At 36.8% G+C, this 23208-nt stretch overlaps 1 protein-coding gene across 11 annotated transcripts in view; it reads left to right on the plus strand.

The window, feature by feature from the left end:
• Positions 1–23208, plus strand: part of KDM6A (lysine demethylase 6A) — a 210330-nt gene that overhangs the window by 69455 nt on the left and 117667 nt on the right. For all 11 annotated transcript variants that reach the window (XR_003966785.1, XM_030306234.1, XM_030306230.1 and 8 more), the window contains exons 3-4: positions 1835–1943; positions 13911–13960. Coding sequence is in view for 10 of the 11 variants with exons in the window: in XM_030306234.1 (XP_030162094.1) it covers positions 1835–1943; positions 13911–13960 (159 nt within the window). In the remaining variant the exon portion in view is untranslated. The remainder of the gene's footprint in view (positions 1–1834; positions 1944–13910; positions 13961–23208) is intronic.

Consider the following 23208-nt stretch of genomic DNA (forward strand, 5'->3'; position numbering starts at 1 on the left):
TTGCTTATTAGATCATTAAAGAAAATTTCTTTGGATTTATAACTTGAATCCTTTTTTCACTATGGAACCATATTTGCTCATAAAATTTAATGCTGATCAGCCATAAGGAATTATCAGGGAGGAGTAGAAAAAGTTTCTAAATAGCTTACTAAGAGTTTAAGAAGAAAAGATAATAACTATTTTAATGAGTACTTTATTTACAGTTACTCTTTACTTTAAAGTCACTCATTTAATGTAAAATTAAGAATTGTCATGGTGTAGCCCAATAATTTTATGAATTTTTCTGATACTAAAAAGTACTGAAGTAAATTGTATCTTTGTACTTTTAACCATCTGCCAGATAGGATTATATATGACTTTAAATAAAGAGGATCTTGAGATTTCATGCCTCCAAATTATAGTAATTTCTGAGACTTCAGTGTAGCATTCAGAGTCTTAATTACAGAGAAGCAGAATGATTAGTTTTTAGTGATTGTGATTTGGTACATATGCACATGCAGATAGCTAAGAGTGGAATAAGAAATGAAGATAGCCCTTTTGTAAATGTTAGGCTTTAAGGATAGTAGAGTCATCCCAGAATTTGCCTGGTTTAGGATGGCTTCTCCAAACTTGATGTACATTTACGTATGTGCTTTGCATAGGTAAATTTTAGGATAGACATTTTGAGACTCTCCATCAAAAGGCCCTATATTTCACAGGAGAGGAAAAATCAAGAGATTCTGAGTGGTTACTTTGCCCCACATCACATTTTCTTATCTCATCAAATGCTCTTGAAGTGGTAGTGAAAGGATTTTTTGGTAACAGAAGCTATTCTGGTTCTTTTCTTTGTGGGTGCCAAACCTGGGAAGGTACCCAGAGATTTGAGAAATCATATACTTTTTCTTTAGTGACTCCAGGACACCTTATAGCACATAACATTGTAGAGTAAATCATTAGCAGGGAAATTTTGACAAACTGTTGGAAAGCTTGAAACAGTCTTGAAAGAGAGCTTTTACTTATCTGACGAGAAAGTAAAGAAACAATTATTAAGTATCTATGGAGTGTTAAGCACTGTGATAAACCCTTATTGAAGTCTTCTAATTTGAATCCTTTTGTCAGTCCTCTGTTACTAAACCTGAGAGTCAGAGAGAAGTTCCCCAGGATCTCCTGTAGCTAATGGCAACTGGAATTTGTCAGGATTCCAGAAGTCTGTTCTTTCCATCGTTCATTTTCTCTTGCAGTATTCTTTATTACAAAAAAAAAAAAGTCTCCTTAACATAGTATGTTACTTTTTTTATTTGGTGAAGACATTGTGAGAGTGAGTACATAATGGGTGTATGTGAGGGTAAGACGAAAGACCGGAGTTGGAGTGGGTTTGAAGTATATCATGAGAAGACGTCGCAAAGGCAGTTCATGGTAGCTTAAACTGATAGAGGTTATGACAGAAAGCTATTCAGTATTAATGGTAGCTATTATTACTCTGGAGATTCTGTGAATTCTCACATAATTGAATAAAGTTCTTTCCATCTGCGCAAAAGATGGATATTATTTGCTTATGGCAACAAGGACCACAGTAATAATTTAGATTTATAACTTATGAATAAAGTTATCAAAGTGCTCCTTATCTGGCAACTATTTGTATTTTATAGGTAAGAAAAGTATTTATGCCACAACCAGTGGCTCTTCTAATAAATACTTAGGTATCTAAGGAATGCTGCATGGACTGTGTCTGAGGTAGAAGTGAAATACATTGATTTCTTGGGTGATTGAATGGAGGATATGTGCATTATCTCAGGAAGGAAATGCATTTTAGGGTTTTTCTTTCTTCTTAAATGTTTGTATTTTTTATTTCTAGGCTGTTCGCTGCTACGAATCTCTAATCTTAAAAGCTGAAGGAAAAGTGGAGTCTGATTTCTTTTGTCAATTAGGTCACTTCAACCTCTTATTGGAAGATTATCCAAAAGGTAATTTTTTCCCCTTGTTAATTACTATTTGACTTATATATGTATTGAAAATAATTGTAATTGTTTGTACTCTACTGAGGGAGCTATCATTTTTACTTTTAAGAAGTTGTAAGCTTGTGAACATCCTAAACAATGAGAAAGAAAAATGGGGTAGGAAGAAATGTGAAAAGTTCATGTAACTCTATGTAAATCATCAATAAGTTGACCAGTTAAACTGATAACCACCTATATGTGCACTTCTGTTCTGTTTTGGGAAAAATCCCTGCCCTTTAAAGGTTCTACCATAGTAGAAAGTGAGCCATTGATGGACACTCTGGAGAAGTAACAGAGACTCTGTATTTCTCTTCTTTATCCTGGCTGTAAAACTTTCATTTTAGCTAGAAAATATTTAAATGAAAATCTGATCTGTAGTCATGTTATTGTAAAGGTAAGTAACACAGAGAGGTGATTACATATGAGCTTGAGCACCGGAGAGAACACATTTTTTATTCATTTGAAGTTTTTTTTTCCTGTAAGAAGTGAGTTAAATGACTGAAGGCAGCCCCCGAGATATGTCCTTTTTATAGTACCAAGCTGCTGATGCAGATCATTACTCACTTAGGAAGATAAAGCACCCCCAAATACCACCCACTCCCCCAATACCAAAGGCAGAACCCATAGCAAAGAAAAATTGTATCCTTAGAAACCAGAAAGTTTTAACCTTCTGATGATAGTAAACATCTGAATGCAGAGGAAGTAAACATAGTATGTGTTTAGTGGGCAAAGCAACTGGCAGGTTTCAGGGCTGGAGCGAAGGATCACTGCTGTTTAATATTGATGTTTTATTGTGCCACTTTTTTATTAGGTCAGGTGAACACTTTCCTAACGAATATGCAATTTTTATTTGACACGGGTGTTATATATGAGGTTTGAAGTTAGGTTTCTCTCCCAGCTCATCTCTATTGTTTTTAGTGGCATTATATATATATATATATATATATAATCTGTTAAGGATAATATAAGGAATATATATATAAATACCCCTGAGCTTCAGTCTTCTAATCTGAAAAGCAAGAGATAGAAGGATTTGGGGATTGCTCTGTGAAACTGGTTAGTACTTAGAAAATGTCTTCAGGATCCTAGGTATTAATCATTATTTAACACTCTATGTTTTAATTTTAATTAAGGCTAGTAACTCATTTAAAGGAAACTGTTTTAAAAAAGACACAGAAATCCTGTATAATACAAATTTTTAATGCCACATCTTTTACTTGGAGAGCATGCTAATTTGAAGGCACATAAACAGACCTAGACTTGAAAATTAGGTTTGTATATGGAGGATTGGACAGAGGTTCTTGCTGCTTTGTTGTCATATAGACAGATAGATAGATAGTAGCTTTTAAAACTTTATTAATTTATGAACTTAGCTATATTTTCCATTTATAAAGTGTCTGGCTATGAAGGTAATGAAGAGTCTAGGAATATTTGTTTTGGATGGTTTTTTTTCTTTTCTTTTTTGGGAGGTGAGGTGGGGGTATGTGGCAACTAGACTGTTGGCAAACTAGCTGGCAGGAGTAATCTAATAAGATGGGAGAAGAGAATGATAACCTTTGAGGATTTTAAGTCCTGGAAAAGAGGTACTCTGAGACCCATTTACTGTCATGTAGATGAACTGGCCATTGATAGCTAGGCAGTAGGTCAATTATTTGTAACAGGAAGGAGAAGAAGGTGGCAGTGGACGCAGTATATTGGTATATTTTTCTATTTTAATATTTTAGTCTATTTTAATATTTTAAGCTGATGGCTTCTGTTTCCTTGATGTTTTTTTAATCCTCCTTGAGTCTTTATTGACCACGTTTCCAAGATTTAAAAAAAAAATTCCTTTCTATATACTAATTGTTGAATTCTTTCTGTCCACTCTTCACCATCTTCCTGTAAGTCCAGAAGTAGAGCCTGTCTCTAGCAGGCCCCTCCACACTCCATCACCACCACCACCACCAGTTTATGGAGACATTTGTTGCCTCGGGCTGCTTCCTCCTCCTCTTTGGAACCCAGTACGAGATGAGAAGCTCTGGCCCCAACCAAATAGGCACTTAATTTTGGAGAAGAGATTATAAACCATGGCTTTTTAGGGAGTAAACAGGAACCATGCAACGAACATGTTGAATAAGCTCCTCAGGTATATGTATGTGGGGGACTTACTGGTCCTGTTATTCTGAAGACAGTTCTTTAATTATGGTCCTGAGTCCTCTTCTATGTGTGAAATTTTCTGAGCTTGGGGTTCCTTGTGAGAAACCGCTTCTACTTCTGCAGTACAGAATGGTAGAATCTGTTTTGTGTACATTTTGGACTGTGTTTTTTCTGTCCTTACTTGTCATTCTGATCCCATCTTGCTTCCTGTCTTACAGGAATTCCTAAAAATTTCTGATCTGTAGATGGTATACTTTGATTATCATTACTGTTATGGATTTATTCATTAAAAGATATTTCCTGTCTTGTCAGATGAATTTGAAGCAGAAGGGAAAAAAGATTTTCTAAAACAGTTTTTTAAAGCCTTTCTGGTTCGCAATTTGTTTGAAGAGTTTGAATTTTTAAAAACAATTTTGATCATCTGATGGGGTCATTTGGCTTCTAGGAATTTATCCTTATTGTAGGAAAACGAAGGCTCAGTGCACACCACCTATTGCAGGTTGGATTCCTCTGGAGGGAGTTGAGCATTCAGGATATTTAGTAAGGAGGGCCTTTAGGATCAGCACCTGTGGAAGGTAGGGGACCAAGGATTGGATTGGAGAAGAGGGAGGAGTGGACAGAGGTGAGAAATTGAGCTGTCACAGCCTTGGCCAGGTCCGTGGGGAGCCTTGGAGCTAGAATGGCCCTTCAGAGCTATCCCAACTTTGGGGCAAGGTGAACAGGCCTTTATACTCCATCCTTTTGATACTGGATACTGGCCAGCCTGGGAAGGAGTGTGACCTCGGGCAAGGTGGCTCTGCACCTAAGGCAGCTCACTGCTGGAGGCTGTCTGCGGGCAGGACTCCCAGTATTCCTTCCTTGAAGCAGGATTTGAATGGGTTTTCACTGCATCTACCATACCTCCTTGCCACTCCTCACCCCAAAGCTAACCCGTTAACCTTTGCCCAACCAAAGAGCTGATGGAGCTGTTAGACAGGCTGTGTTAAGCCATGGAGATGGGGCGGTGATTTCTCTTCCTTGGGTTGGAAAAGAATCCCAGAGAGCCCTGGGCTGTAGGACAAGCATAGATATTCTTGAGAATATATGTGATGGACCTTAGGAGCAGTTTAATAGAAATCGTGTGTAAGTATCTGTAAATATGTGTGGCAGATTATAGGAAATGATAATCACTAAGTGAAGTAAGTTATTTATAAAATTAAGTAGCAAATTACCTCAGACCACACATCAAAATTATAAGGTAAGAAACTTGGGAGAGAGTAAGAATTCCTAAAGGAAAACAGTTGAAGGAGATCTAATAATTACCCGTTCCTGATATCAGCATGAAAACCTTGAAACTTTAAGTTTCTTTATGGTTCATGGTGAGCTGGGGGTTTTCTTTGAAATTCCTGCCAGGGATTGATTTCTCTCCCTTCCCTCCTTCCTTCAAGTAGTTTGTCATTTTGTTGCATTGTCTGTCACTTGTGGTCAAAATAAATTTTGGTTTTAGTTGCTCAGCAGTTAGAGATGTCTAGGGCAAGTTTCCAGCCAAGAGTTGCTAATGTGAAGAGGTCTTAATCAGAGTAGATGAGCTCTCTTTGTCTTCTCTCTGTCTTTCTTGGGTGGAATGACAATACTCCATCCTAAGATATATGAAGTATAAGAACATAGAGTGCATGTTTTCCAGTCATAGATGTTGAGTTTGGCTTCTTCAAAAATTACTGTTTTTGTTTTTTTAATCCTTGCATGGTTCTCTTCATTGTTGTAGCTGTTAGAACTAAAGGTTGTGATTCTTTTAAGAATCTGCTTTGCTTAAACTCCTTTCACTTAGAGAATCATTGGGAATTAGTTTGCATAGTATATATGTTTGCTATACAGTAAAAATTTGTGTTGAGATAGTAAAATAAAATGAAATAAAAACCCAAAGTACTGACCTAAACGGCCGTGTAGTATCCATAGAAAATGAATATTACATATCTCTCTGAAAACCCATTGCGGTTGGGGTGATTGTTCACGCATTGTCATTGTACTCACAGTCATTGCACTCGATTTTTCCACGCGACTTCAGTGTATTGAGTGGTTTTTGAACTGTGATATAAATATATATATTATAATATATATTTAAATATATAAATATAAAAATAAAAAAATATATAAAGATCACCAGTGCCTCCACGCCTTTCATTGCAAATTTGGGAATCCCCGATTTTGCTCAGTCTGCTCATGGCCTAGAATTACAAAATGCACTGTAGAAATACCGAAGGGAGCAAAATAGTCACCATAACCCAGGCTGTCACAAGCCTGTGTCTAGGCAATAAGCACAAGTTGTAGTAGCTTCAAGAACCAGAGAGCTGTAGCAGAACACATTGAAGGGAACACAAAGAAGACATATAGTTGGTGTCTCTTGTAGTAAGCCAGATGTGAGATACTAAAGACCTTGAGGAGTATATTAATTTAATAATGACAAGGAAGCAGTAAGTCTGAGATTTCAGTATGTGCATTAATTTGACTTGAAGGCCTCTGAAGGTGCTGATGTAGTGGTAAAAGGATTGTTTCTTTGCTTTTCCAACTTTCTGTCTGCTTGAATCTGTAATATTAAATCTTTTCAAACATGTGGAGAGAGGGGGATGTGGGAACAAAGATCTGTTGTGGTGGATGCTGTTCAGAAGGCTTTTCAAATGTTAACATGTATTTAATATGTATTAATGCTGCATAAAAAGGAAAAGATGGGGGCGCCTGGGTGGCTCAGTCCGTTAAGCATCCAACTCTTGATTTCGGCTCAGGTCAGGATCTTACAGTTCATGAGTTCAAGCCCTGCATTGGGCTCTGTGCTGGTAGTGCAGAGCCTGCTTGGAATTCTTTCTCTCTCTGCCCCTCCCCTGCTCCACACACTCTCTCTCTCTTCAAATAAACTTAAGAAAAAGGGAAAACATGTGTTTTAGGCAATCAGGATTTGAGAAGGCGAAAGGTGCTAGTGAGCTAAGTACATCAGTCATTTATATGAAATGAAATAGTTAATATAAGCTCTCTGAGATACTCATTTATTCCAGGGTATAAATAAAAATTTTTCAGTCAAGCCTCAGATAACAAAACAAAACAAATCAAAGAACTCTTTAGGCAACTGCAGCCTGTTCTGGCCTAAAGATGGCAGTCAGTACAGCTGACATAGCTTTGTCTCCTTCCAGACCCGCAGACTCATCCACTAGCAGCTAACCTGTAGTGTTATACATTGGGCTACAAATACTGAGTTCTGCCTGCAGTTAGTACATAGCCTAATATTGGGAGTATAGACGGAATTTTAAATCTTTTCCTTCCTTGCATTTCTATCACATCTAACTCTGAAGGCGGCTCCCTTTTTTTCTGGCGAGGCTGTCACCTTTAACTTACATTGTTGTTTCGTTTTATCCTGTGCTGCATATATGGACTTGTCACCAGGCACACCCTCTTTGTTTTGTTTTGACAGTCTTAACCCAAAGCCGTAATATTTCCAAGCATGCCGAAGTCGTAAATCTTTCTTAACCCTCTTTACTCCCTACTGTATTTCTCTGGAAATACGTCTCTCTTTATTTAATTGCAAACAGATTCTATTGTAGCTTTGAACTTCTCTTTTTATTCTTCAGTTACACCTTACTCTTTTATTGAAAAACTCTTAGGCTGCTTGTGATTTCTAAAGAATTAACTAGAATTAAGTGGCTTGATATCCACTCGTCAGGGAAATGCAAATCAGAACTACAGTGAGCAGTCACCTCACACCTGTCGTAGTGGCTAAAATCAACAAGACAAGAAATAACAAGTGTTGGCAAGGATGTGGAGAAAGAGGAACTCTTGTGCATTGTTGGTCGGAATGCAAACTGGTGCAGCTGTTCTAGAAAACAGTAAGAGGTTCCTTAAAAATTTAAGAATGGAACTACCCTACGATCTAGCAATCACACTATGGGGTATTTACCCAAAGAGTAAAAAAACCCCACTAACTCAAAGAGATACATATGCCCCCAGGTTTATTGCAACATTATTTATGATAGTCAAACTATATTTATAATAGTCAAACTATGGAAGCAGTCCAAGTGTCCATCAATAGATGAATGGATAAATAAGATGTGGTGTGTGTGTATACACACGCACACACACGCACACACACACACTGGAATTTTATTATTCAGCTATAAAAAAAAAAGGAATGAAATCTTGACATTGCAACAGCATGGGTAGAGCTAGGGGAGTATATAATGCTGAGTGAATTAAGTCAGTCAGAGAGAGACAAATACCATATGATTTCACTCACATGTGGAATTTAAGAAACAAACGAGCAAAAGGGAACAAAAAAGAGAGAGGCAAACTAACCAAGAAACAGACTCTTAACTATAGAGAACAAACTGGTGGCTATCACAGGGCCAGTGGGTAGGGGGATGGGTGAAATAGCTGATGGGGATTTTTTTAAGTAACTAAATCTTTTTTTTAATGCTTATTTTTTGTGGGAGAGAGAGAGAGAGAGAGAGTGAGAGAGAACGAACACACAGGGTAGGGGCAGAGAGAAAGGGTGACACAGAATCTGAAGCAGGCTCCAGGCGCTGAGCTGTCAGCACGGAGCCCGACGCAGGGCTCAAACCCACAAACTGCGAGATCATGATATGAGCTGAAGTTGGACACTTAACTGACTGAACCACCCAGGCTCCCCAGTGATGGGGATTAAAGAGTATACACTTGTTATGATGAAAAAAATAAAAGGAAATTAAAAAAAAGGCTTAATGTCACAGTCTCTTAGTAAGTGGTGAGGTCAGGATTAGAACACAGGTTTACCTAAAGCTGCTTCTTTCATACTACATCCTATTGCCTTCCTGGGAGCCCTCCTTTGATGATGTTGACCATCTCCTAATTTTAACACAAGTACACTTATTTTAACATTTACACAAATAATATATTTGGTGTTTAAAGAAAAATATTATAAGATACATAACCATGAAAGTTAAATAGCCTGAGAGCTGGAGCCATGTGTTCACATCTGTATTTCACTGTTAGCCACTTAATACTTATGAAACACTACGTGAATGCTTTAATGACCCATTGGTCTTTTATCATCTAGAGGCACTTGTTTTTAAACATTTTTGATGCTTATCTTTTGTAGACTTTTCTATTACAATAAATTTCCAATATTTGAAAACTGAATTAAACTCTGTAACTTTCTTTAACCCTGTGTATCATGTTAATTTCTCCACCTCAAAAATGCACTTTGTAATATTTCAGTTTCCTGAATAAGTGTCTATCATACAGGTAGGAGAATTCTCTGTTGGATGTGTAAACTATTTCTTTCCTGCTATTAACATCATCAGTATATTGTCTATCATTGTAGCTAAATCTTTGTTTTTATTTTTAGAAGGAATACGTTGATGTCCTAGGCTTTACTGAGCAACAGTACACACACACACACACACACACACACACACACACACACACACCCTTGAAAAACGTGTTTGAACTGCATAGCTACACTTATATGTGGAATTTTTTCAGTAAATACACTGCAGTACTATAAATGTATTTTCTCTTAGGATTTTATTAACATTTTCTTAACATTAGCTTACTTTAAGAATACAGTATATAATACATGTAACATGCAAAATACATGTTAATCGACTCTTTATGTTAAAGCTTTCAGTCAACAGTAGGCTATTAGTAAAGTTTCTGGGGAGTTGAAAGTTCCATGTGGATTTTCAACTGTGTTGTGCAAGGGTTAACTATTAAAACTTTTGAGTGCTAAATTAAGCTACAAAAAAGTTTTACTAATTTATACTTATAGCACTAGTAGAATGAAAAAGCTGCCTATTTCCTTAACGTTTTCCCAGTTTGGGCTATTTCCATTATTATTTAATTTTATCATTTTCATGTATGAAAAATGGTATGTATATAGCGTGGCTATGAAGGACAAATGACTGTGTATAGTACCCTTTTCCCATCTGTATAGGTGATTCTTTTATCCTTGAAAATTTCCTTGTTTCTTCCTCTTCTCCTGTTTTCATGAGGTCAAGGGCCAAATAATGAACATGGGAGAAAGATTAAAGAACACTTAAGTTGTTATAATAGTTAAATTTAACTTGCTTCTCATTGTTTTGTCTTTATTTTTTTCAGGCCTAGCTTCTTTGTTAGTACTTTGACAGTTTTTAAATAATCTTTTAAATTATATTTTTCTTTTTTTTTAATCCAAAAAGACTACATGTGCTTATTTAAAAATGAAATAAAACTCAAAATTATGCAAAAGTAATTTGAAGTTTGTTCATAAATAAAGTCGCTTCCCAGGATTAAAAAGATGTGAGCTTTGGCAGTTGGTTGATAGCGAGTTGATATTAATTTGTTTTGGGCACATCACTCTTTGTTAGGTGGCAAAAGCAAACAAAAGTTTTGCCTGAAGTAATGTTAAAAAGATTGCCTAGTGGGATGAAGAAGGACTTCTTGAACTGGTGGAGAACTCAGGGATCACAAAGTGAAGATGAGATGATTTAGGGAAGTAAGAGCCTAGTAAGATATATGCTACAGTCATTGTGAAAAAGGTTTAAGCATTTTAAGGATGTCCAAACAAATGATTCCCCTTATTCTCTATTAAGGACTTTAGAAAAATGTAGTTGTAGTGGACTAGGAATTCTTTTTCGTGGATAGAGTAACTGACTTAGAGATTTGAAATGATGGCTTTGCTTTGAATAAAAGGATTTCACTAGAGAGACTCTGGTGATGGGCACTTTTATAGTCTTTCGAGTTTGAATGATTTATTTGGATCAGGAATCAAAATATGTTAAGATCTTTTCTTAGAATAGAATGCTAGGTCTAATGGGGTAAAGTAATAATTGTTGAGAAATGTGTAAATGAGTGGAAAGGTAACAAATGCTCATGGAAGGAAATGTGTGATTTACAGATTTATGCTGGCAGTTTGTTGACTTTGAATTTGAGGGTTTATATTTATTTCTTGGTTAATCATATTGTAGTACAGATGCCATGTTTCTCCCAACTGATAGTCACATAGGCTTCAGTTTCAGTTACTTTGGAAGTACCATATTATCTCTTTAAGGGCTCCTCTAATTCTAAAATGTGAATTTTACGAAGTCACATAACATATATTATTAGGTTATTGGAAATACAACCTTCCAAAGTTGTTGGGATTCTATAGCATCGTTAAAAGGGCAGTCCAGATTTGACATGGTGACCGGACAAAATTGCTAGAGACTTGGAGTTCTGTTGGTTAGGATGTTTTTAGGCTCAAAAGCAAAGACCTGATTCTAGCTTAAATAATAAGCACATTAATCGCCTCCCATAATTGGAAGTTCATAGGTGAGTTGTGTACTAGGCCTAGTTTGAGGTCTAGAAGTATCCAGCTACTTTCCACTTGTTTCTCTTCTATGGGCTTCATACTAAACATAGTTCCCTTTGTGGTGGCATTTGGTGATATATATGCTTCCTTGTTTGCATCCAGCAGTAGAGGGAGAATACCTTTCCCATGACTGTCTTTTATAAATCAGTGATGATTTCTGGACATGAACCTTGTTTGACTATTCTCTTCCAGCTAGTTTGATAAATAAGTTGGTTTACTTTTCTTTTTAGAAGACCATTAATCAATGACCTTTATGAACTAGCACAAATCATGTGTGAACAACTAGAAAATGCAGGATGATTTGCAATCAGCTTTTCACCAAAACTGGATGTGCTTCCAAGGATAGGTTGGTTGGCATCATCTTTATGCCAAAAGATGAACATTATTTAAGTTACTTATTCAGATATGTAATGATGTTTTTGGGTAATGCTTCTCTAATTTGAACTTGCTTAGAAAGTTCTCTGGATTGTATTCATATATATTTTGGCTGTTTACTGATAAACAGTATGGAAGCATTATACATGTACTTCTAGAAAATGTTAATTTCCATTTCCCTCCATTTTTATCATTGTAAAATTTTATTGCATTTGTTAAATCTTATTTGAAAAATCCAAGTCTTTTTTTAATTGAGGTATACTTGATGTATACCATTAGATTCAGATGCTGTACAGCATAATGGTTCAATATATACATTGCAAAATCACAATAAGTAGTTAACATCCATTACTGTACATAAATGTTTTTTTCTTGGGGTGCCTGGGTGGCTCAGTCGGTTAAGCGTCCAACTCTTGGTTTTGGCTCTGGTCATGATCTCACGGTTCATGAGCTCAAGTCCCCATGTTGGGTGCTGTGCTGATGGAGTGGAGCCTGCTTGCGATTCTCCCTCCCTCCTTCCCTCTCCCCCTCCCCTTCTCTCCCTCCCCCTCTCTCCTTCCCCCTCCCTCCCCCTCTTCCCGTCCCCCCTCCCCTCTGCCCTCCATCTCCTCTGCATGCTCTCTCTCAAAATAAATGAACATTAAAAAATTTTTTTTCTTGTGATAAGAACTTTTAAGATTTACCCATCAACTTTCAAATTTGTGGTACAATATTAACTGTAGTCAACCATGCTGTACATCACACCCTCCATGACTTGTTGCTCATCAATTAAAAAAATTTTTTTATGTTTATTCATTTTTGAAAGACAGAGACACAGCACAAACCAGGGATGGGGCGGAGCGAGGGGGACACAGAATCCGAAGCAGGCTCCAGGCTCCGGGCTGTCAGCACAGAGCCCGATGCGGGGCTCGAACTCACGAACCGTGAGATCATGACCTGAGCCGAAATCAGATGCTCAACCAACTGAGCCACTCAGGCGCCTCGCTCATCAATTTTTTTTTTTTTTAATTTTTTTTTCAATGTTTTTTATTTATTTTTGGGACAGAGAGAGACAGAGCATGAATGGGGGAGGGGCAGAGAGAGAGGGAGACACAGAATCAGAAACAGGCTCCAGGCTCTGAGCCATCAGCCCAGAGCCTGACGCGGGGCTCGAACTCACGGACCGCGAGATCGTGACCTGGCTGAAGTCGGACGCCTAACCGACTGCGCCACCCAGGCGCCCCACTCATCAATTTTTAAAAAGGGCTCTCACTGCCAGTTCTAATGTGTGTATATAATTTTTATTTTACTTTTTTTAAAACCCCCTCTCTGAGTTAAAAAAAATTTTTTTAATGTTTATTTCTGAGAGAGAGCGCGCGCGCGCGAGCGGGGGAGGGGCAGAGAGAGAGGGAGACACAGAATCTGAAGCAGGCTCCGGGCTCTGAGCTGTCAGCACAGAGCCCGACTCGGGGCTCGAACCCATGAACCGTGAGATTTTGACCTGAGTGACCTGAGCCGAAGTTGGATGCTTAACTGACTGAGCCACCCAGGTGCCCCCTCACTGAGTTTTTAGATCCACAGGAACTGTAGTTTCTCCCAAAGCCTTTTATGCCTTGGGCATTTAGGGTTGTGTGATGCCCTGTTTTAGAATTGAGTTGGAGCAAGGTAATTGTGGGATGGATTTTTTTTGTGAAAAAAAGCATCGCGAAAGAAATACTCCCTTTGCTCTTGGAGGTGGTTGAGCTCTTGCTCATTCTTAGAAGGGAGGTCCCTTATTCTGGAGTAGACTCAGAAAATCTTAATCCTTTTATCAGATTTGGTCTGTGAGGAAGGTCATGTTGATTCAAGAGGAAGCCTAGATTCTGTTAAAGCTTAGGTTTGAGATGTGAGTGCAGTTTTACATTCATGAACTCCTATGTATTTGACATTTGTTACTATGTCTGACTATGAGGAGGGGGAGGCCCCAGATTTGTAAATTGTTTGCTCTTAAATATCACTGTCTGTTGGGAGGTGGTGGGTATGGTGGGAGGCTTGTTATAATGTTTCTAAAAACATGTATTGTTGATTTTGAAATGGGACATAATTGCGACTCATACTTATTTTCCCTTTTTCAGCATTATCTGCATACCAGAGGTACTACAGTTTACAATCTGACTACTGGAAGGTTAGTGAACATTTGCATGTCTGTTTCCTATTTATTTTTTGGGCTGATTACTACTGATTATGCTCAAAATAAACTGTGTTCTTTTTTTCTTTGTTTTGTTAATTACTTAAAAATACTACTTCTAAGGAAAAGGTATTGGAAAGAAAAAATATGAATGTTCTTTGTACTATTTTGTGTGAACCACTTTATATTTTATTAAGAGAGATAGATTGCTCTGACACAGTTTATTGGCCAAAGATGATCTTAAGTGCAGGAATTTAAAAGCAAGTATAACCAACGGCAACAAAATGATTCTTTGTTTTTTTGGTCTTAAGTTGGTACCTGGGAATAAAAGACGGCTGAAGATGGGTGTATGAGACTGAAAAGGCGAGGCATAATGGGAAAATTGTAATCCTTTTTAGTACAGTTTGTCTATGATTGGAGCTCAGAGGACAGTTGAGCCTTTATTTATTTATTTTTTTAAATGTTTATTTAGTTTTGAGAGAGAGAGAGAGAGAGAGAGAGCGAGCAGGGGAGGGTCAGAGAGAGAGAGAGAGAGGGGGACAGAGGATCTGAAGCGGGTTCTGTGCTGACAGCAGAGAGCCCAATGCAGGGCTGACTGAACCACTGAGCCACTCAGGCGCCCCAAACTAACCGTTGTTTAAAAGTCTCACCTAAATGAAGAACTGTGCATAATAGTGAGTCATCCATTTTCTTAGTTTAAGTACTTCATAAAGTTACCAGGGCAGGTTAATCTTCACATCATGTTTATTTTTAAGCATAAATTTATTGACGAGTGGGGTTTCTTTAAATTGCCATTTTGGGTTTTTAAGATATATTTTATTTTTCCATCACCTAGTTTATCTTTCTTTTTGATTTGTAGAAGTTTTGACAGTATATTTTGGTAATTTAAAAAATGTATTGAGAATACTTTCTCCAGTCTTATGTTTTTTTATTTATCATTATTATTATTATTATTATTATTATTTACTATTTCTTTTTTTTTAATTTATTATTTTTTAAAATTGACATCCAAATTAGTTAGCATATAGTGCAACAATGATTTCAGGAATAGATTCCTTAGTGCCCCTTACCCATTTAGCCCATCCCCCTCCCACAACCCCTCCAGTAACCCTCAGTTTGTTCTCCATATTTATGAGTCTCTTCTGTTTTCCCCCCTCCCTGTTTTTATATTATTTTTGTTTCTCTTTCCTTATGTTCATCTGTTTTGTCTCTTAAAGTCCTCATATGAGTGAAGTCCTGTGATTTGTGTCTTTTTCTAATTTCACTTAGCATAATACCCTCCAGTTCCATCCACGTAGTTGCAAATGGCAAGATTTCATTCTTTTTGATTGCCGAGTAATACTCCATTGTGTATATGTGTGTGTGTGTGTGTGTGTGTGTGTGTGTGTGTGTGTGTGTGTGTGTATACACACATACACACCACATCTTTATCCATTCATCCATTGTTGGACATTTGGGCTCTTTCCATACTTTGGCTATTGTTGCTGGTGTTGCTATAAACATGCGGGTGCACGTGTCCCTTCGAAACAGCACACCTGTATCCTGTGGATGAATGCCTAGTAGTGCAACTGCTGGGTCGTAGGGTAGTTCTATTTTTAGTTTTTTGAGGAACCTCCATACTGTTTTCTAGAGTGGCTGCACCAGCTTGCATTCCCATTATCTTTATTTTTTTAAAGCTCATTGAAATGCAGTTTTTACATAGCATAAAATTCAACTGTTTTAACTATGCAATTCAGTGACTTTTAGTAAATTTTTAGAGTTGTACAACCACAACCACAGTCTTATTTTAGGACATGTTCATCTCCCCCATAATGAAACCTCAGGCCCAACCTCTGGCAAGCACTAATCTACTTTTTGTCTCTATGTATTTGTATTTCTGGATGTTTGGTATATATGGGATCATATCTTATATATTTTTTTGTGACTGGCTTCTTTCACTAAGCATACGTTTTCAAGATTGATCCATTTGTAGCATTTATTAATACTTTATTTCTTTAGTTATTAGTAATATTCCATTGTATGGCTATACCACATTTTATTCATTCATTAGTTGATGAGCGTTTTAGTTGTCACTTTTTGGCTATTGTGACTAATGCCGCTTTGAACATTTGTGTTGTACATGTTTTGTGTGGACGGATATTTTCAGTCCTCTAGGGTAGATAGCCAGGAGTGCAATTGCTGAGCTGTAGAGTAAATCTGTATTTAACATTTTAAGAAACTGTTTTCCCAGAGTGGCTATAACATTTTACATTCTTGTAATGTAAAGGGTTTCAGTTTCTCCACATCTTGTCAGTGCTTACAATTGTTCAGTTTTTGAGCGTAGCCAGCCATTCACGTGGGTGTGAAGTAACATCTTGTTATACTGTTTATTTCCATTTTTCAAATGGCCGATGATGTTTAGCATCTTTTTATGAACATATTAGCTATTTATGTATATTCTTTTTTTATTCTTTTTTTAATGTTTGTTTATTTTTGACAGACAGTGTGAGCCAGGGAGGGGCAGAGAAAGGGAGAGGGAGGCACAGAATCCGAAACAGGCTCCAGGCTCTGAGCTGTCAGCACAGAGCCTGACGTGGGGCTCGAACTCACGAACCATGTGAGATCATGACCTGAGCTGACGTCGGACACCCAGCTGACTGAGCCACCCAGGTGCCCCTAATATATTTTAATATATAGTAGCACTCTGGTACCCTTTCCCCATTGTTCTTGTTTTTAGGATTTTCTTGGCTGTCCTTTCTTGGTTGTTTTTCTAAATAAACTAAATTGTTTAGGTCCACACAAATATCTGATGATTTTTTTCTCTGGCTTTTTTGAATTATAATTTACATTATTTATTTTAAGTGTACAAGCTTGCTGTGTTTTGGCAGTATATATGAGGTTGTGTAACCATTACTACAATTAAGATATAGAACACTTCTGTCGCTCAGTGTTCCCTTGTGCCCCTTTACAGTTGAGGCCCATTCTTGACCCCCAGTCCCAGTTAATTATTTGCTTTCTATCTCTCTAATTTTGCCTTTCCTAGAATGCCCACAGCTGGATCCAAGTATTTTTTTGCTTTTCATGTCTTTCACTTAGCATGCTAATTTTGAGACTTATCCATGTTGTCATGAGTGTTAATATTGTCTTCTTTTTAAGCTTTAAGTAGTATTTCATAGAATGATTATGCCACAGTTATTCCGCTTATCAGTTGATAGATATTGTGTGTGTCCAGTTTTATATTTCTTTAGGTACGTATAAATGAAATGCTGTGAACATTATTGGTCTTCGTGTGACCATAGGTTTTCATTTTTCTTGGGATATGTACGTAGGATTTGGAAATCCTGGGTCACATTGCAGTTGTACGTTTAACTGCCAGACTGGTTTCCAAAGTGGCTGTACCATTTTACATTCCAACTAGTAACTTGACTTTAGCCATTCTAGTAGGTTTTTCATCTTGGTTTTATGTGCATTTTCCTGATGATAGTGATGTTGAGCATCTTGTGTGTGCTTTTGGCCTTTTCTTTTGTTAATTTACCTGCTTACACCTTTTGCTCATTTTTAACTTCTTTTTTTGTCTTGAGTTGGATGGGCTATTTATGTATTCTGGAGGAAAACCCTTTGTCAGATCCCGGTATTGGAAATACTTTCTCACAGTCTTTGTCTTGCCCTTTTGTTTTCTTAATTGTGCCTTTTGAAGAGCAACTCTGAAACTGGTTCCTGTACTCAGAAGGCAGGGAGAGACCAGCCAAGAAAGGGGCAGGCCCACGCCAGGTTGGTAGGTGGCACTTTTAATAAGCAAAGGAACTTATGTATGAGGCTTGTCTTGGGCTGCTGTGAGATGAATAGTTCCCTGCACCCACCTGCCAAATCTTAAAAGTTTATAAAGAGGCCTTAACTGGGTTTAGTCTGTATGCTGTGCAAGTGTTCTTTTCAATGGCGTTCCCCAACGATAATTTTAGATTTACTGTCTTACAACTCTCTTTCCTTTTAATAACTGTAGAATCGGTATGAGGTATGCCCTCTTTTGTTCTGATATATATTTTTTTCTTGATCAGCCTGGCTAGAGGCTTATCAGTTTTATTGATCTTTGTAAAAAAAAATTTTTTTTCTTTTTTTAGTATTGTTTTCCTGTTTCATATTTCATTGATTCTCTATTTCATTGATTCCTGATTGTCTTTTGTATTTGTTCTGCTCACTCTGTGCTTAATTTTCTTATTATTTATTTTTTCTTTTGGAGAGAGTTCCTGTGCATACCCCCTTGAGCAGGGGAGGGCCAAAGGGAGAGGGAGGGAGAATCTTAAGCAGGCTCCATGCCCAGCACGGAGCCCCACACAGGGCTGTGAGATTACTACCTGAGCCTAATCAAGAGTGGAACGTTTAACCCACTGAGTCCTACCCAGACGCTCCTCTCATTATTTCTTCAGGTGGAAGCTTAGATGATTGATTGTCTATCTTTTTCCCCCTAATATAAGTATTTAAAGTTATATAGTTCTCTTAGCAGTGCTTTAATTGTATCCCACAAATTTTTATATTTTGTATTTTTGTTATCATTTTATTTGAAAATGTCTTCTACTTGTGCTTTCTTCTGACCCATGGGTTATTCGGATATAAATTGTATAATTTCAAAATATTTGGGTTATTTTAGATACCTTGTTGTTAACGATTTCTAACTCCGTTTTACTTATACAACATACTTCGTATGATTTCATTCTTTTGAAATATGTTGAGACTATTTTATTGGTTCAACACTTGAAAACAGCCACATGATTTGCATTTTTGGTTGTACCGTGCTAAAAACAACAGGTAAAGGCAGTCGATAGTGTTTTTCAAATTTCTATCTTTGATTTTTGTCTTTGTCATATGCTGAGAATTCTCTTATGATTTTGGAATTGTTTAATTTTACACTTAAAAAAATACATTTTGAAGTTTTCTTACTAGTATGCACACATTTATGATTGCTATTTTTATCTGATGAATTGACCCTTTTATCATTATAAAATATTTTTTTTACCTCTGGTTATTCCTTTTGTCTTGACATGTGTCATGTGATTTTAACACAGCCATCCTGTCCTTAGGCTTGTAATTTATGTGAGATCCTTTTCCTTCCAACCTATTGGTGTCTTTATTTTTACAATTCTTCTTTTGTAGACAATTTATAAATGTGTCTTGCTTTTTTACCCAATCTGAAAGTCGGTTTTTTACTTGTACTGTTTAACCATTCACAGTAATGCACTCATTTATATGATTGGGTTTGCATCTTTAAATTTGATTTTTCCTTTTATGTTTGTCCACTCAGTTTCTTGGTCTTATGTTCCTTCCTGCTTACTTCCCTTACCCCTTTTTTATACTTCAATCTTTTTTACAATTTCACTTTACTTTTCCTGTTATCTGTTCCAGCTGTTCTTTCCATTATTTGTTCACTGGTGGTTCTAGGGATTATAGTATATATCGTTAATTTTTACCAGTCAAGTGTCCGTTAATGTTGTATCAGTTCACATAAAATGTAGAAAGTGTGCAGTTATATAGGTTCACGTCTTACCCAGCCATGGCCTTTATGTGACAGTTGTTACAATATGTATTAAGTTTATTAACTCCACAAGATGATGTTCTTTTGCTTTGAACAGGTCCATATATTACAGTGCAGTAGTAATTGCTTGTATTTACCCGTATGGTTACCATTTCTGATACTCTTCATTACCATATATATATATTTTTTTTTTTTTTTACTTCATTTTTGAAGGTCATTTTTGCTGGGTATGGAATTATGGGTTGGCTTGCCTTTTTTTTTTTTAAGTGAAGTTCTGACTTCTTGCCTCCATATTTCCTGATGAGAAATTAGCTCTTAATTGAACCACTGTCCCTGTACACCATTTGTTTGCTTCTTTCATGATTTGCTTTTTCTCTTTGGCCTGATCATGATCTACCTCTTCATGGTTGTCTTCATATTTATCCTGTTGGAGCATTTTGAATTTGCATTAAATAGGGGAAAGTTTTGTCATTATTTCTTCAAATAATTTTTTTGTTCATTCTCTTTTCTTCCGGGAACCCAATTCCATGCAGGTTAGATAATTTGTCTTTATGTAAATGTCCCTGAAGGGCTCTTATTTTTTCTTTTTCTCTGTGGTCTTCACATTGGATAATTTTTCTGTTTCAAAGTTTATTTTTTCTTTCCTTTGTTGTTATTTAATTATTAACTCAGTCCATTGAATTTTATTTCAGATATTCTGTTTAACAGTTATAGAGTCTTCATTGGGTTCTTTATTATTTCTCTTTCTCTGTTGAGATTTCCTGTCTATTTATTATGAGCGTATTTTGTTGATGATAATTAGAATAGCCACTGTAAAGTTCTTGTCTGCTATTTTCTAGTATCTTTATCATTTTGGGTTTGGTTTCAGTTGATTTTCTTCTTTCCTGAGAATGTGTTCTGTTTTCCTGGATCTTTATATGGTGTGTAATTTTGTGTGGGGGACTGGTCATTATGAAAATTATGCTAACTCTTGGTTCTATTAGTTTCTTCTAGTGAGTGTGTATGTGTGTTTGATTTTTGTCTTTTATCAGGCAGTTATCTGTATTGGACTTGAACTGCAAACTCACTTCCTTGGAGTACAACTTAAGTATCAATTTAGATCTTTTGTCTTTAGCTGTGTTAAGTCTGTAACTTGCATGCAGGAGTCAGTCAGACATGTTGATAGAATTTAGAATTCTCTTCTGTGGCTCTTTGTTTTCTGGAATTTGTTTTAATTTAGTGGGTTGTGATTTCTCCTGGTTCCAGTCTTCTGGTTGTCTATATTAGAAAGACTGCTTTCGCTACTAGTGACCCACTCCTGTGTGCTATGCCTGGCACCAAGTTAGTAGCCAGGAAAATCGAGCTCAGTCCTTACAACTTTCCATCCTCTGAGCATGGCCTTCTGTATTGGTTTCCTATGGCTGCTTTAACAAATTACCACAAATATAGTGGCTAAAAACACAAATTTAATTATCTTACAGTTTGAAAGTCAGAGTCCCAAATGAGTCTTAGGGGGTTAAGTCAAGTTATCCGTAGGGCTGGTTCCTTCTGAAGGCTCTATTGTAGCGTCTGTTTGCTTGCCTTTTTTTCCAGCTTCTGAAGTTTGCCCACATTCTTCTGGCTCATAACCCTGTATCTTATTGCATTTTGACCCCACGTTGCCTTCCTTGGCCTTTAACTTTCTTGTCCCCTCTTATTAAGGACCCTTGTGTCTAACCTGGATAATGGAGGATAATATTCCCATCTGACGATCCTTCATTTTATCACAACTGTGAAGTATCTTTTGCCTTGTAAGGTAAATTTCTCAGGATATTGACGTTTTGGGGGCCACTATTCAGACAGCCACATCTTTCCACCAGAATCTGCCTGTTTCTGTTTACTTTTGAGTGCCTTTTGTTAGCTGCTTTATTTTATGTATTGTACATTCTATAAACTAGAGTTTATAGTTTTTATAAAATTGTAGTTATTTATATTTATTACCTCTAGGAGGGTCTTCTCCAGTATCATCTTACTTAGCCTTCATTGGAAGCAGTAGTGTGATATGTATGGATACCACTTTGCTTGCTTTTGAACTTAATAAAAATGTAATCATGCAGCATATTTTTTAAGTCTGTCTTCTTTCACTCAGTACCGTATATGGTACCGTACAGTCACCCCTGTAGTTGTATATTGCAGTAGTTTGTTTTCATTGTGGTGTAATATTTCTTTACATGAATATGCCACAACTTACTCATTTTGTTGTTGAAAGACACTTGGTTTTTAATGAATTTTGGCTGTTGCTGATTATAACTTTGCAAGTTCCTGATGCCTGGTAGTTGTCTGATGCTTGAAAACAGATGCAAAACAATATTTTGTCTAGCTTTTCTAGCTATAATTATTCAGATAGAAGAGAGAAATTAAGTACAAAACGGATTAGTCTACCATTGCCAGAAGTGGAACTCCCTCTAATCTTACCTATAATAAGGAAAGCTTAATATAGAATTTATTATTTAACAACTTACTGTAGATATTTGTGATAATAAGAGAACATAATTACCGAATGCCCAATACATGGAATACTAATTAGCCATCAGAATCATTTATCATTGGTAGTGTCTTATTGTAGAGTTCTTAACAAGCAATTTGAGATCCTCCCGAGGGTCAACTGACTCCCCAAATACGAAGAACACAAACCCAAGTTTATTGCTTATCAGGGTAAAGAAGAACACCACTTCTGCAAAGCTTTGTTGTTATCACAGGGAGGAAAGTGAGGTCAGACTTGATTGAGAAGTGAAACTTTGTCTTAAGGCAGGTCTTCAGTTTGGGAGCTTGATTGGGTAAGAATCTCCACGTATGTAATGGTCTGGATATGGCGGTTATGGCTAGGCAAGGAGTTTGAGTTAAGGGATTCAAAGAATCTTGGGCCTCAAACTGTTGTTGATGGTTTTCACGAAGAGTTGGTGGTTCCTGTAATAATGGACAAACGATGTGCCTGGGCAGGGCACATGGAAAAGTGAAGTAAGGCTAATTAATGAAAACGGAGGACTAGCAAAGTCGTGTTAACATTGACAGTCAGGGGTAGGTTAGGTTCTCAGCTCTCCAGGTTAAGTGTGGGAGTAGACAGACATCTTTGGTTCTCTCAGGATAAAGAACTTGTGCCAGCTTTTGTCAATTAAAGACATGAATGCCACTTACTTTAATTTCTATTTTCTAAGTATCGATAAAAAATATAACAGTATTATTTGTGATCCAGTGAGTATTTACCCAGTGAACATACTTAGTGGCTGGTGGTGATCCGAATTGACATTCACGGCAGTGAAAATCACTGTTTAGGTTTAACTTTTTATTTTTATATTATTTTGTCTGATTTTGTGTGATTTATACCCACAATGTATTGTAAATTGAAGAATGTAAGTATGTGATTGATTTTTTAAATGAAATATGACTGAGATAATTATCTCCTGAGTTTTAGTTGTACTTATTTCTTCAAACCACATCTCTTCAAGCCTGTCCTCTACAATTAGATCTTAGAAAAATAAAACGATTCCCCATTCTGCAGGGTCTCAGTTATTCATCTGAAATTCTTGAATCCAGAATTGTGTAGAGTTGGGAGGATTTTTTTTTTGGATTTCAGAAAGATAATAATGACCTTACTATATTACACACTATCCCCTGTGGCAACAACATATTTACATCTCTGCAGTGATCGTGTGATTGGTTATATTAAGTGGTAAGTAAAGACTTGTGTCAGTTCAAGTCTGGGTTTTCCTACCCAAAAAGT

This window comes from Lynx canadensis, chromosome X (genome assembly GCF_007474595.2).
Source record: "Lynx canadensis isolate LIC74 chromosome X, mLynCan4.pri.v2, whole genome shotgun sequence".
NCBI lineage: Eukaryota > Metazoa > Chordata > Mammalia > Carnivora > Felidae > Lynx > Lynx canadensis.